The sequence below is a fragment of the Rhinatrema bivittatum genome, chromosome 4, assembly GCF_901001135.1.
Source record: "Rhinatrema bivittatum chromosome 4, aRhiBiv1.1, whole genome shotgun sequence".
Classification (NCBI taxonomy): Eukaryota; Metazoa; Chordata; class Amphibia; order Gymnophiona; family Rhinatrematidae; genus Rhinatrema; species Rhinatrema bivittatum.
Window position 1 is genome coordinate 414997293 of NC_042618.1, and position 12078 is coordinate 415009370.

At 48.1% G+C, this 12078-nt stretch overlaps 1 protein-coding gene across 3 annotated transcripts in view; it reads left to right on the forward strand.

Moving 5' to 3' along the window:
* The window catches only part of IP6K2 (inositol hexakisphosphate kinase 2), a 70733-nt gene that overhangs the window by 44534 nt on the left and 14121 nt on the right, over positions 1-12078 (forward strand). For all 3 annotated transcript variants that reach the window (XM_029601280.1, XM_029601282.1, XM_029601281.1), the window contains exon 2: positions 10900-11205. In XM_029601280.1, the coding sequence (XP_029457140.1) occupies positions 11004-11205 (202 nt within the window). In that variant the 5' untranslated portion in view covers positions 10900-11003. The remainder of the gene's footprint in view (positions 1-10899; positions 11206-12078) is intronic.

Consider the following 12078-nt stretch of genomic DNA (forward strand, 5'->3'; position numbering starts at 1 on the left):
CATGATGAGACCCTTCCCCTGCTCGCTCTGATGCCCCCTCTGAGTATTCCTCCAAACAGCCATTCAGGAAGGATACTAAAAAGTCATTCTTCCGTCCAAAGAAGTCCTATCCACCACCGTCTAGAACTAGTTCCACGAGATCTTTCAAAAAAGCCCAGTCTCGACAACCTCGTAAACAAAAGCCACAAGCAGCTCCTCAGCCGGGCCCTGCTTCCGGCTTTTGACTCCTGCATAGAGTGCAGCAGCCAGTTTCCACTGCCTCAGATACCAGTGGGAGGTAGATTGAGTGCCACCTGTTGTTGAAATGGCACAATCACCTCAGACCAGTGGGTCCTTGCCATAATCTCTCAGGGTTATCACCTGAACTTTCTCTCCATCCCACTGGACTCTCCACCTCTACCGACGTGGAGAACATCAGACCACTCACTACTCCTGGAGCAGGAGGTCTCCCTCCTCCTCGAGTCCAGAGCAATAGAGCCAGTGCCCTACTCCCAACAAGGCCTAGGATTCTATTCCTGGTTCTTTCTAATCCCCAAAAAAATCAGGCAGCATTCGTCCAATTCTGGACTTACGTGCCCTCAACAAGTACCTCCACCGAGAAAAGTTCAAGATGGTAACCTTGGGTTTCCTCCTTCCTCTTCTGCAAAACGGAAACTGGCTCTGCTCTCTCGATCTCCATGACGTGTACACACACATTGTGATAACTCCATCTCATCACAGGTTCCTGAGATTTCTGGTAGGCCCCAAGCACTATCAGTACAGAGTGCTACCATTCGGCCTGGCATCTGCCCCACGAGTCTTCACCAAGTGCCTCTTAGTAGTAGTAGGTTGATCAGGGCTCCCACTCAGCAAGCTGCTGTGTCTTCCCTACATCTTACTTTACACACTGATTTTGCTAGGATTTCTCGTCAACTACGCGAAATCCTGCTTAGTCCCATCTCAAACTTTATCATTCATAGGGGCAGACTTGGACACCTTGCAGGCAAAGGCATTTCTGCCTAGACAGCGAACTCTCACTCTCATCTCTCTCGCACACCAGCTACAGTCTCAGCACCACAGGACTGCACACCACTTCCTCAGCCTGCTGGGACACATGGCATCCTCAGTACAGGTTACCCCAGTGGCCCACTTGGCCATGAGAGTCATGCGGTGGACTCTGAGGTCACAATGGACTCAGTCCGCCCAACCTCTATCGACCACTGTCCACATCACCAACTCACTTCGTCAGTCTCTAGCCTGGTGGCAAAATCAGATCAATCTCCTCCAAGGCCTACCCTTCCAGGCTCCAGACCCTCAAATAATTCTCACCACCGATGCTTCCAACCTCAGCTGGGGAGCCCATGTCGCCGATTTGCAGACACAAAGAACTTGGTCTCCAGAGGAAGCCAAACACCAAATCAATTTCCTGGAGCTGCGAGCAATCAGATATGCTCTCAGGGTGTTTCAGGATCGCCTTTCCAATCAGGTCATCCTGATTCAGACGGACAACCAGGTGGCCATGTGGTACATCAACAAACAGGGAGGGACGGGCTCCTACCTACTGTGTCAGGAAGCTGCGCAGATATGGGCGGAGGCCCTCTCTCGTTCGATGTACCTTAGGGCCACCTACTTGCCGGGAGTGGACAATGTGTTGGCGGACAACCTAAGTCGCGCTTTCCATCCGCATGAGTGGTCCCTCAACCCCACAGTAGCGGTCTCAATATTCCAACGTTGGGGTTATCCTCGCATAGACCTCTTTGCATCACCTCAAAACCACAAAGTAGAGAACTTTTGCGCTCTCACTCGCAGCCAACACTCAGCCAAGAGATGCGTTCTCCCTCTCATGGGCAACTGGTCTCCTATATGCATTCCCTCCACTTCCACTTCTCTCAAAGACTCTCATGAAGTTATGTCAGGACAAGGGATGCATGATCCTGATAGCACCTCACTGGCCTCGCCAAGTTTGGTTTCTAGTACTTCAGGATCTCTCCATTCGCAGGCACATTCCCTTGGGAACGGACCCGCTTCTGTTCACTCAGAACAATGGGTGCCTATGCCACCCCAATCTTCAAGCTTTGTCCCTGACAGCCTGGATGTTGAAAGGTTGATTCTTCAGCCACTTAACCTTTCGGAGCCAGTTTCCCATGTCCTGATTTCTTCATGGAAGCCTTCCACGAGAAAGTCTTACCTCTACAAATAGAACAGGTTTAAGTCATGGTGTTCTTCTCAGTCCCTTGATCCCTTTACATGTTCCACTACGAAGTTTCTAGACTATCTATGGCACTTGTCAGAATCAGGTCTAAAAATTTCCTCCATCAGAATGCATGTCAGTGCAGTGGCCGCCTTCCATAAATGTCGGGGACGTTCCTATTTCGGTACAACCCCTCGTAACACGTTTTCTGAAAGGCTTGCTTCACCTCAAGCCTCCACTGCGTCCTCCGGCCCCTTCTTGGGAACTCAATCTGGTTTTGGGTCAGCTCATGAAACCACCATTCCAGCCTCTCCAATCCTGTGATCTTCGCTATCTCACATGGAAATTGATTTTTCTTTTAGCAATCACATCTGCTCACAGAGTTAGTGAGTTACAGGCCCTAGTTACCTATCCGCCTTACACTAAACTTCTGCAGTACTCCGCACTCACCCTAAGTTCTTACCTAAGGTAGTATCGGAGTTTCACATTAATCAATCCATTATACTACCTACCTTCTTTCCCAGGCCCCACTCCAATCCAGGAAAACAGGCTCTGCATATCCTTGATTGTAAATGGGCTCTAGCATTCTATCTAGACCGTACAGCTGCCCACAGGAAAAGCACTCAATTTCCTAGCGTGTAGCAGATGGACTTAGAACAAATGGGTATAGTGTGCTCGTGCTAGCAGTTGGAGACGGATCTGACGTCAGCACGTAGTACATATACCCCTGCAGGAAGTGCAGAAGCTCAGTAATTTCCATCTCCAAAGCAGTTTGGAGCTACCTCACGCTCGCTGAGCGTTTTTCCAAATTCTAACGACTAAATTCATAGAAGCATCCTACCTGAAGATGAGCCCCGCACTCCTGCAGTGATACCCTCGGGTCCTTCCCCCAGTTGAGTTTCCCGAGGTGATTTCCGTGGTCCCTCGGAGGTAGGAGCCTCTGTCCGGTGGCCGAATCGCAGCAGGGACCTAGCCCCCGAGCGAGACTAGTTCGGGCGCGGCCTAGAGGCAGCGGGTGCACTTCCTCGAGCGCGGCGGTGACGTAATCACCCTCTCCCCCCGCAGCCGGAGACCGCCCGGGTCGCAGCCGGAAAGCGCCGAAGATCAGGTAAGGCGTACATCTTTACTTTTGCTGGTCTCCGAGGAGCGAGGATTAGCGGGGTTTGCCTACGTGGCAGCCCACCAAGGAGGTCGCCATTTTGCCTGCCCGCTCGCCGTCACCACCTGCCCTGGATCGCCGCCTCGCTCTAGCGCTCAGACCGGAGCTGGCTATCCCGGGCCAAGGCACCCCAGGGAAACCTAGAGGGCCTTCGTCAAACGGCTCACCATTTTCCCCTCCTACAAGCAGCACAGCAGCTAATCGATCTGGAGTGCAATGCGCCGGAGGCCTCATTCAAAGGGGGTCAGGCCTTGTCTAGCATGTATCCCCTGGACCCGGCAACCAAGGAGCTGCTGGCGTGCCCCAAGGTGGACGCCATAGTTTGCGCAATTGTGAAGCGCACCACCATTCCAGTGGAGGGAGGGGCGGCCCTCAAGGATGCACATGACCGGCGCCTGGACTCCATTCTGAAACAAGCCTTTGAGGTGGCAGCCATGTCCCTACGAATCGCGACCTGCTGCACCGTGGTGACACGTTCCTGTTTATCACAAGCCAGGAACAACACCCCGGGAGAAGAAATTGAATCAGCTCTATTGTTCCTCACTGACGCTGCCTCCGACCTAGTCCGTACGGCAGCCAAGGGAGTGTCATCCTCAGTGGCAGCCAGGAGACAGCTCTGGCTACGAAATTGGTCGGCTGACTCCTCCTCCAAGACACGTCTCACGAGAATGCCCTTTAAGGGATCCCTCCTGTTCGGCAACGACCTCGAGAAACTGGCTAACAAATGGGGCGCCTCTCCATTACCCCGTCTACCAGAAGACAAGTCAAGGAGGAACCAGCGCCCTTTTCCTAGGCCATCCAGAGGTAGAAGCTCTCAACGCTTCAACCCTTACAGGACTCGCTACCAAGCACCTCGTTCTCAGACCAGGAACCAGTCCTTTCGGACCAGGCACAACAAGAGGGGAACCGGCTTGGGTTCGGGTCCCGGCCGCACCCCACAATGAGAAACAGCCGACCCATCTGGGGGAAGAGGCCATAGGGGGCAGGCTAACCCTATTCTACCACAGATGGGTCGAGATTACTTCGGACCAGTGGGTCCTCGCCATTGTCCGAGAAGGGTATTACCTGGACTTCCTTCGTCTCCCTCCGGACAAGTTTGTGGAATCTCGTTGTCCGCCCCTCAAGAGGGCGGCACTGGAAGCTACCTTGGGGAGGCTCCTGTTCCTAAAAGCCATAATCCCAGTGCCTGCATGGGAGATAAATTTTGGGCATTACTCCATTTATTTCATTGTACCCAAAAAGGGGGGCACCTTCAGACCCGTCCTGGACCTCAAGTCAGTCAACCGGCATTTAAGGGTCCCAGGATTTCACATGGAAACTCTGCGGTCAGTCCGAAGCGCAATACAGCCAGGGGAGTATCTCACATCCCTGGATCTGTCAGAGGCTTACTTGCATATCCCAATCCATCGGGATCACCAGCGCTACTTACGCTTCAAAGTCCTGAAACCACTTTCAGTTCCGGGCTCTACCCTTCGGGTTAGCCACCGCACCGCGGACCTTTACCAAGGTAATAGTAGTGGTGGCGGCATCAATCAGGAAGGAAGGAATTCTCGTCCATCCCTACCTAGACGATTGGCTGATCAGGGCAAAGTCACCGGAGGAGAGCCACCAGGCAACCAACAGAGTTATATCTCTTCTGGAAAGCCTAGGGTGGGTAGTCAACACAAACAAGAGTTCCCTACAGCCTTCGCAGTCGCTGGAATACCTAGGAGTCTGATTTGACACCCAGGGAGGCAAAGTCAGCCTGACCTCCAAGAGGAAATCAAAACTCCGGAATCGTTTACAGACCCTGCTGAGCGCCACCCGGCCCACAGCTTGGGATTACCTACAGGTCCTCGGCCTAATGGCCTCCACTCTGGAAGTGGTACCATGGGCACGGGCTCATATGAGACCGTTACAACGCGCCCTCCTATCTCGGTGGAGCCCACGATTACAGAACTACACCGTGCATCTACCTCTACCGGCCAGAGTACGGCATCAGTTACGGTGGTGGCTGCAGCCCGGCCACACGAGCCGGGGGTCAAAAATGTCCTCTCCAACCTGGACCCTGCTCACTACAGATGCCAGCCTGAGCGGCTGGGGAGCACACTGCGAAGAACTAACCGCCCAAGGGCGGTGGCACAGAGAAGAGTCGGGGAGGAACATCAACCGACTAGAGGCACGGGCAGTCAGGTTAGCATGCCTGCGATTTGCCCACAGACTTCGAAACAGAGCGGTCAGAGTGATGTCTGACAATGCCACCACGGTGGCATACATCAACCAACAGGGCGGAACCAGAAGCAGACAGGTATCCTTAGAAATAGCCCCCCTGATGGCTTGGGCGGAGGCAAATCTCCAGGACATCTCCGCCGTCCACATCGCCGGGAAGGACAACACCACGGCAGACTTCCTCAGCAGAGAAAGCCTAAACCCGGGGGAATGGCAGCTGTCATCCACGGCCTTCCAGATGATTGTGGATCAGTGGGGGACTCCGGGCATGGACCTACTAGCGGACAGGTCCAACGCTCAAGTACCCAGATACTTCAGTCGCAAGCGAGATCCTCTATCCCACGGGATCGATGCCCTGGTACAGCCATGGCCTCAGGGGATCCTGCTATATGCCTTTCCCCCATGGCCCCTGCTGGGCGCCATTATACACAGGATTCAGCGGCACAGAGGCCTAGTTCTTCTGGTGGCCCCGGACTGGCCAAGAAGACCCTGGTACGCAGACATGAGAAGACTACTGGCAGGGGATCCTCTACCCCTGCCCCTCACAGGGACCTGCTGTGACAAGGTCCCCATCCTCCACGAGGATCCAGCTCAATTCTCTCTTACGGTCTGGCCATTGAGAGGGCTCGACTGAGGAAAAGGGGATACTCTGGGCCGGTAATAGATACACTCCTCCATGCACGCAAGTTCTCCACATCACTAACTTATATAAGGATCTGGAGAGTATTTGAAGCCTGGTGCGAAACTCGCAGCACCAATCCACATGCCGCTAAAATCCCCATCATTTTGGATTTCCTGCAAGATGGGCTCCAGAAGGGTCTGTCCCTCAATTCAATCAAGGTTCAGGTGGCAGCGCTATCCTGCTACGGCCCCAGGAGTGACGGCAACAGCATTGCCACACACCTAGACGTTTCACGTTTCCTGAAAGGAGTCAAACACATTCGCCCGCCACTGAAGTGGCCAGTGCCCCTGTGGAACCTCAACCTAGATTTGGAATTCCTAGCGGGACCTGCCTTCAGACCCCTCCGAGGCCTGTCCCTCTGTTTGTTAACCTTGAAGATGGTGTTCTTGCTGGCCATATGCTCAGCACACCGCATCTCAGAGCTACAAGCGCTGTCCTGCCGCGATCCGTTTCTCAGAATCACCCCAGGGGCTATCCATCTTCGCACGGTTCCTTCCTTCGTACCCAAAGTAGTCTCACACTTCCACCTTAACCAAACCATATCCTTGCCAACCATGGACGGGTTGAAGAAATCGGAAGAAGGTCGAATACTGCGTCATCTCGACATCGGCAGGCTGCTGTCCAGATACCTGGAAATGTCAGAAGCAGTACGTAAGACGGACCACCTGTTCGTCCTTCACAGTGGGAAGAAGCAAGGGGAAGCGGCCTCACGGGCAACCATTGCCCGCTGGATCAAAGAAGTCATCAAGGCGACCTATGTAGAAGCAGGAAAACCACCACCTCTACAGGTCAAGGCTCACTCTACCAGAGCACAAGCGGCCTCCTGGGCAGAAACTAGGATGCTGTCGCCTGCAGAGATATGTAGAGCGGCAACGTGGTCCTCCATCCATACCTTCTCCAGATTCTACCGTCTGGACGTCCAGGCCAGGGAGGACACAGCATTTGCAAGGGCAATCCTAAACGAACCTCGAGCAGCCTCCCACCCAGTCCGGGAGTAGCTTTTGTACATCCCATTTGTTCTGAGTCCATCTGCTACACGCTAGGAAATGGAGAGATTACTTACCTGATAATCTCGTTTTCCTTAGTGTAGGCAGATGGACTCAGCATCCCGCCCGGCTGCCGATATACATGGGGATTCACCAATTCAAGGTAAGCCATGTTTTCTTACATAGGGCATCCACCCTGCCGGGTGTCGACGCCTTCTGGTTGAGAACACTGGCGGTCTCCAGCTACTGTCAATCAGTCAGGTTAATCATGTTCTGTTAATCAATCGGTCAGTCACACATATATCCAAAATGCTTTTGCAAGGAAGATTACTGAGCTTCTGCACTTCCTGCAGGTGTATTTGTACTACGTGCTGACGTCAGATCCGTCTCCAACTGCTAGCACGAGCACACTATACCCATTTGTTCTGAGTCCATCTGCCTACACTAAGGAAAACGAGATTATCAGGTAAGTCATCTTTCCATTGTTTGTCTCTTTCCATTCTATCAAATTGGGTCAGTCTGTGGGTAAGCAGACTCTCTCCTCCTGGTTAGGGGACTGCATATCCTTTTGCTATCAGCAAGCAGGCATTCCGCTTCAAGACCGTGTTAAAGCACACTCTGTATGGGCCATGGCTACTTCAGTAGCACACCTACGCTCGGTGCCGCTTCCTGACATTTGCAGGACTGCTACCTGGAGTTCTTTCCATACCTTTACAGTCCATTATTGCTTAGACAAGGCTGGAAAACAAGATTCTATCTTCGGCCAATCTGTCTTGCGCAACCTTTTTACAACTTGACATACCAACACCCTTCCGCCTGCCCGTTAGGGTTCAGGATGCCCTCTACCAAATTCCACCCCAGTCCTTGTGCCTATTGCACATCTTGGGTACATTTGGTGCATTTCTCGGACATCCTTAGCTCGGTACTCACCCATATGTGAGGACTACCATCCTGCTTGTCCTGTGAGAAAGCAGATGTTGCTTACCTGTAACAGGTGTTCTCACAGGACAGCAGGATGTTAGTCCTCACGAAACCCGCCCGCCACCCCACGGTGTTGGGTTTGTTTTCTTATTTTATTTTTTGGCACTTCCTGTAGCTTTAAACAAGACTGAAGGGGGACCCCTGCTGGCTGCAGGTTTAGTGCGATGCTGGGCATGCCCAGTAGGTGCCAGTCAAAGTTCTAGAAACTTTGACAAAAGTGTTCCTTGATTGGGCTCCATCCTGTGATGTCACCCATATGTGAGGACTAACATCTTGCTGTCCTGTGAGATCACCTGTTACAGGTAAGCAACATTTGCTATAAAATGCCTGCTGATACGATAATCCAATTTGTTTATGAATATTTGGACAAGAGATTGGAAAGTGTTTTTTTGTTGTTTTTTGGGGGTTTTTTAAACAATTTTAGAAATTTTATATGGAGCAGAGAACTGTAGCACACTCATGATAGTAATATTTGCATATATATGTTCATGGGATGAGTACTTGCTATATAAAAATTAGTGTGGGATGATAAAAGTAAACCCAAACCATAAATGTATAACATTTACCAGTAAGAGAGAGCTCATTTTGAGATGTATTTGGCATCAGATTCAAAAAAGCAGACTTGATTTGGTTTAATCAGCAGTTTTAATAATAATCAAATTAGATATTTTGTCATATCCTATTTACTTTGTATGTCACTTTTGGGAAAAAATATTTGTATCTCTATTGATCCTAGAGTATAAATTAGATGTATTGATGTCGTACAGTTCTGTTAGCTGTTTTAGTTATTTAAGGCTGATACACAAAATTTATGAAAAAAATTGTAGTTCATGGTACCTTCATTTCTTATGTTATCTGTTACACACAGAAATTTGTATAGAAAAATTTGCTGCCATTATGTTATATTTCTTTGCTCACAGAAAAATGTGTGCAATTATTGGACCCATGATCAAAGATGTTCAAGGAGATTATGCTGATTAATATCTGTTAACTTAGATACATTGAATAATGCTTTAATGTAATACTATGATGCATTTTATGTATCCAGAGTCTAGAAAAGCAGTGCAGCAGAGAGCAAGTACATAGACAACTGCCTGAAAATGAAGGCTCATTACTGAAAGCATTGTAATCTGTTTTAAGTGCAAGCAGCTAAGAGTGCCCTCTACTGGGTAAAATACTGTTCAGGCAAGCAAGCATTCTGTATGTTGAAGATGTAAATGCTGGCAAGCTGCTAAAGCAAGAAATATCCCAATTTATGCTGCCTAGTAAAGAAACTCATTTGTTACACCAGTCTTGCCTGTACTAATTCACTTTTCCCTGTTTGTACCCAGATCAGCCCAGCTCCTGCAGTCCTGCAGTCAGGAGACTGTTTGGATTTGAGCCTTCCTCCCAGGGGGGTTTTGGGTCCTAGTGGGATCCTTCTCTCTCTAGTCAAGGTGGACAAGCTGGGGGTTGTTGACCCTTTTGTACGCTTGCTCCTTTCTTCCATGGGGTGAAAATCTGGTGGTCCAGATCCCTCCCCTTCACAAGGCTGCTGAGGCAGCTATAATAGGCTCAGGGTGGCTGTGTTCTGCAGAACTTCAGGAGTCTGGACTGATTTGTGGTACTACAGGAACAAAAATGATCAGGTAAGAACCAGTTTTTCTTTCTTGTGTCTCTGCCTTAAATACTGGTTATTGGGTTAAACTGAAAATTTATATGGTCTTAATTTTAGAATGTGTAGGCAGACTACTGTTAAATTTTAAATCTGAACATTTTTTGCTTTTTAAGAATCAGAGGTAGTCATATTTAACATGCCTAGTTACAATTTTCTATAATTTTAAAACCCTCTTTGGTTGATTTAATCTCATGATTATAACCAGACACAACTGGCAAACAAGATTTATGCTTTAATAGTAAAATTGTTTTCAGCTCGTACTGTAATTGTGGGTTGTGGAAGGCAGTAGCAATGTAATTACGCAAATTAAACTTATTTTCAAGACTTTTGTAATATAGCTCAAGTATATAGTGGCATCATCAATGACATGTTCTGTCTCAGTTCAGGTTAATACCATTGAAATAGGGTTTTACTTTTCATCCTTTGCATCCTTTGAGAGATGTATCTTACAGAGGTGCCTAGTGGTAAAATAATACTGCAGTGACAAACTACTGTATTAACATTAAGGCTTCTATTTTTCCAGTAGTTACATGTTTTGGAGTTTTAGTTGATATTAAAGCATGAATATATTTTGGTTAGAGCACACGCAAAAATAGGGTTTGAACCTCTTTCATTCACGGTAGCATGAGAAGGAAAATGTTTGAAAGATCAGTTCTAGCTCCCTTTTTGCACTATGACCTTATTTTGTTGATTAAAAAAATGTTTTGAGAGTTGGCAAAGCAGAAATGGCTGAGAACAGCAGTGTTTTCCTGCCACCACCTTCTTTTGTGTCAGCAGTCTGTCTTTGCATTTCCACCCCACTTCCAAGTGAAATTGAGGATTGGCTAACACTTTAGTGGGAGGAGAAAATGAGATTTGTTTTTCTTCTCTTGTGTGACATCACTCTATTTGCCTTGGTGCTCAAAGCTCCCAAGGCTCATTTGAGTTTCTGCTGGCAAAGAAGAGAGTGGATTGTGTTTTGGGTTTTTTTTTTCCTTTTTCTATGTAAGGAAGAAACTGTTAGCTCAGTTGGGTGAAAAAAAAATTGAACACAGGAATTTTTGTTTATTTTGACAGAATCACAGAACTGGACTAAGCTGCATTTAAGAAATAGTCTGAAACACTCTGCCTGTGTGCTGTTTTCACCACTGCTGCGTTGCTCAAACTAATGTGCTACAAGGATGAGCCCAGCATTTGGAGCCATGGAAGTAGAACACTATGCGAAGGGCGTTCTGCTCGAACCTTTCCTCCATCAGGTTGGGGGCCATTCCTGTGTCCTTCGTTTTAATGACAAGACTATCTGTAAACCTCTCATCCAAAGGGAGCACCAGTTCTATGAAACTCTTCCTACAGAAATACGTAGATTTACACCTCAGTATAAAGGTAAGATTTAAAAAGTGTGTGGGTGTGAGGTGGTATGGATATTCCTAGTCTGTTGTTTGTTCCCTAAAAACCCTCTTCATTGTTGAAGAGATTTTAGGACTTTTCTTTTGTCATATCTGTTGATGTTGTCAGGGGCAGGCTGTGAAGCGAGGGGCGAGATGCTTGCCCGTGTGACTCTGGGCTGACTAACAGCATTAGAGCAGCGCAGCTCTGCTGACGATAGCCCTTGTATCACTCACAGGTTCTAATAGGTAAGTGATATCCACAGAGACCGATGTTTGACACATTATGATTATTCTCGGTCATATGGACTATATTCATATTTGTTTTTTCCTTCCCTTTTTTGTTCTTTGTACTTTTAAACCTTTTTTCAGGTGTTGGGTAAGGTTACTTGATTTCAGATTACATAGAAGTTTGGCTGTGTTTTGTTTAAACTTGATTTAGCTCAGCTGTCTTAACCACTGCAAATGACCAGCAAGAGAGCACCAAAGAATGTTTGCAGTTTGTTTCAACCTTTAAGGAAATGAAACTTCGTGGAAATTAGCTAGGCAAGGATCAAGTAGTCATCATGAAGCTGAGTCAGATGGTACGTAGGCATGGAAATTCCAGTTTTAACATTGCAGTAGTTGGCATCCTTTGTTCTGCCTAGAAAACTTAATAAACTGCAGCCTGAAGGTAATTAATTTATACAATGTTTTAATGCATTTTTCTTTTTAAAATTATAAATGGTAACCTTATTAAATATTTTATGAATAAAGCAAAAAGGTAACCATTTTTTAAGATATAGTTCATAAACTGTAATTATGTAATATGCATTTAGTGTATCTTTTCATAGTGGGGGGGGAGGGGGAGGCCTGATTTGGTCTCTATTGT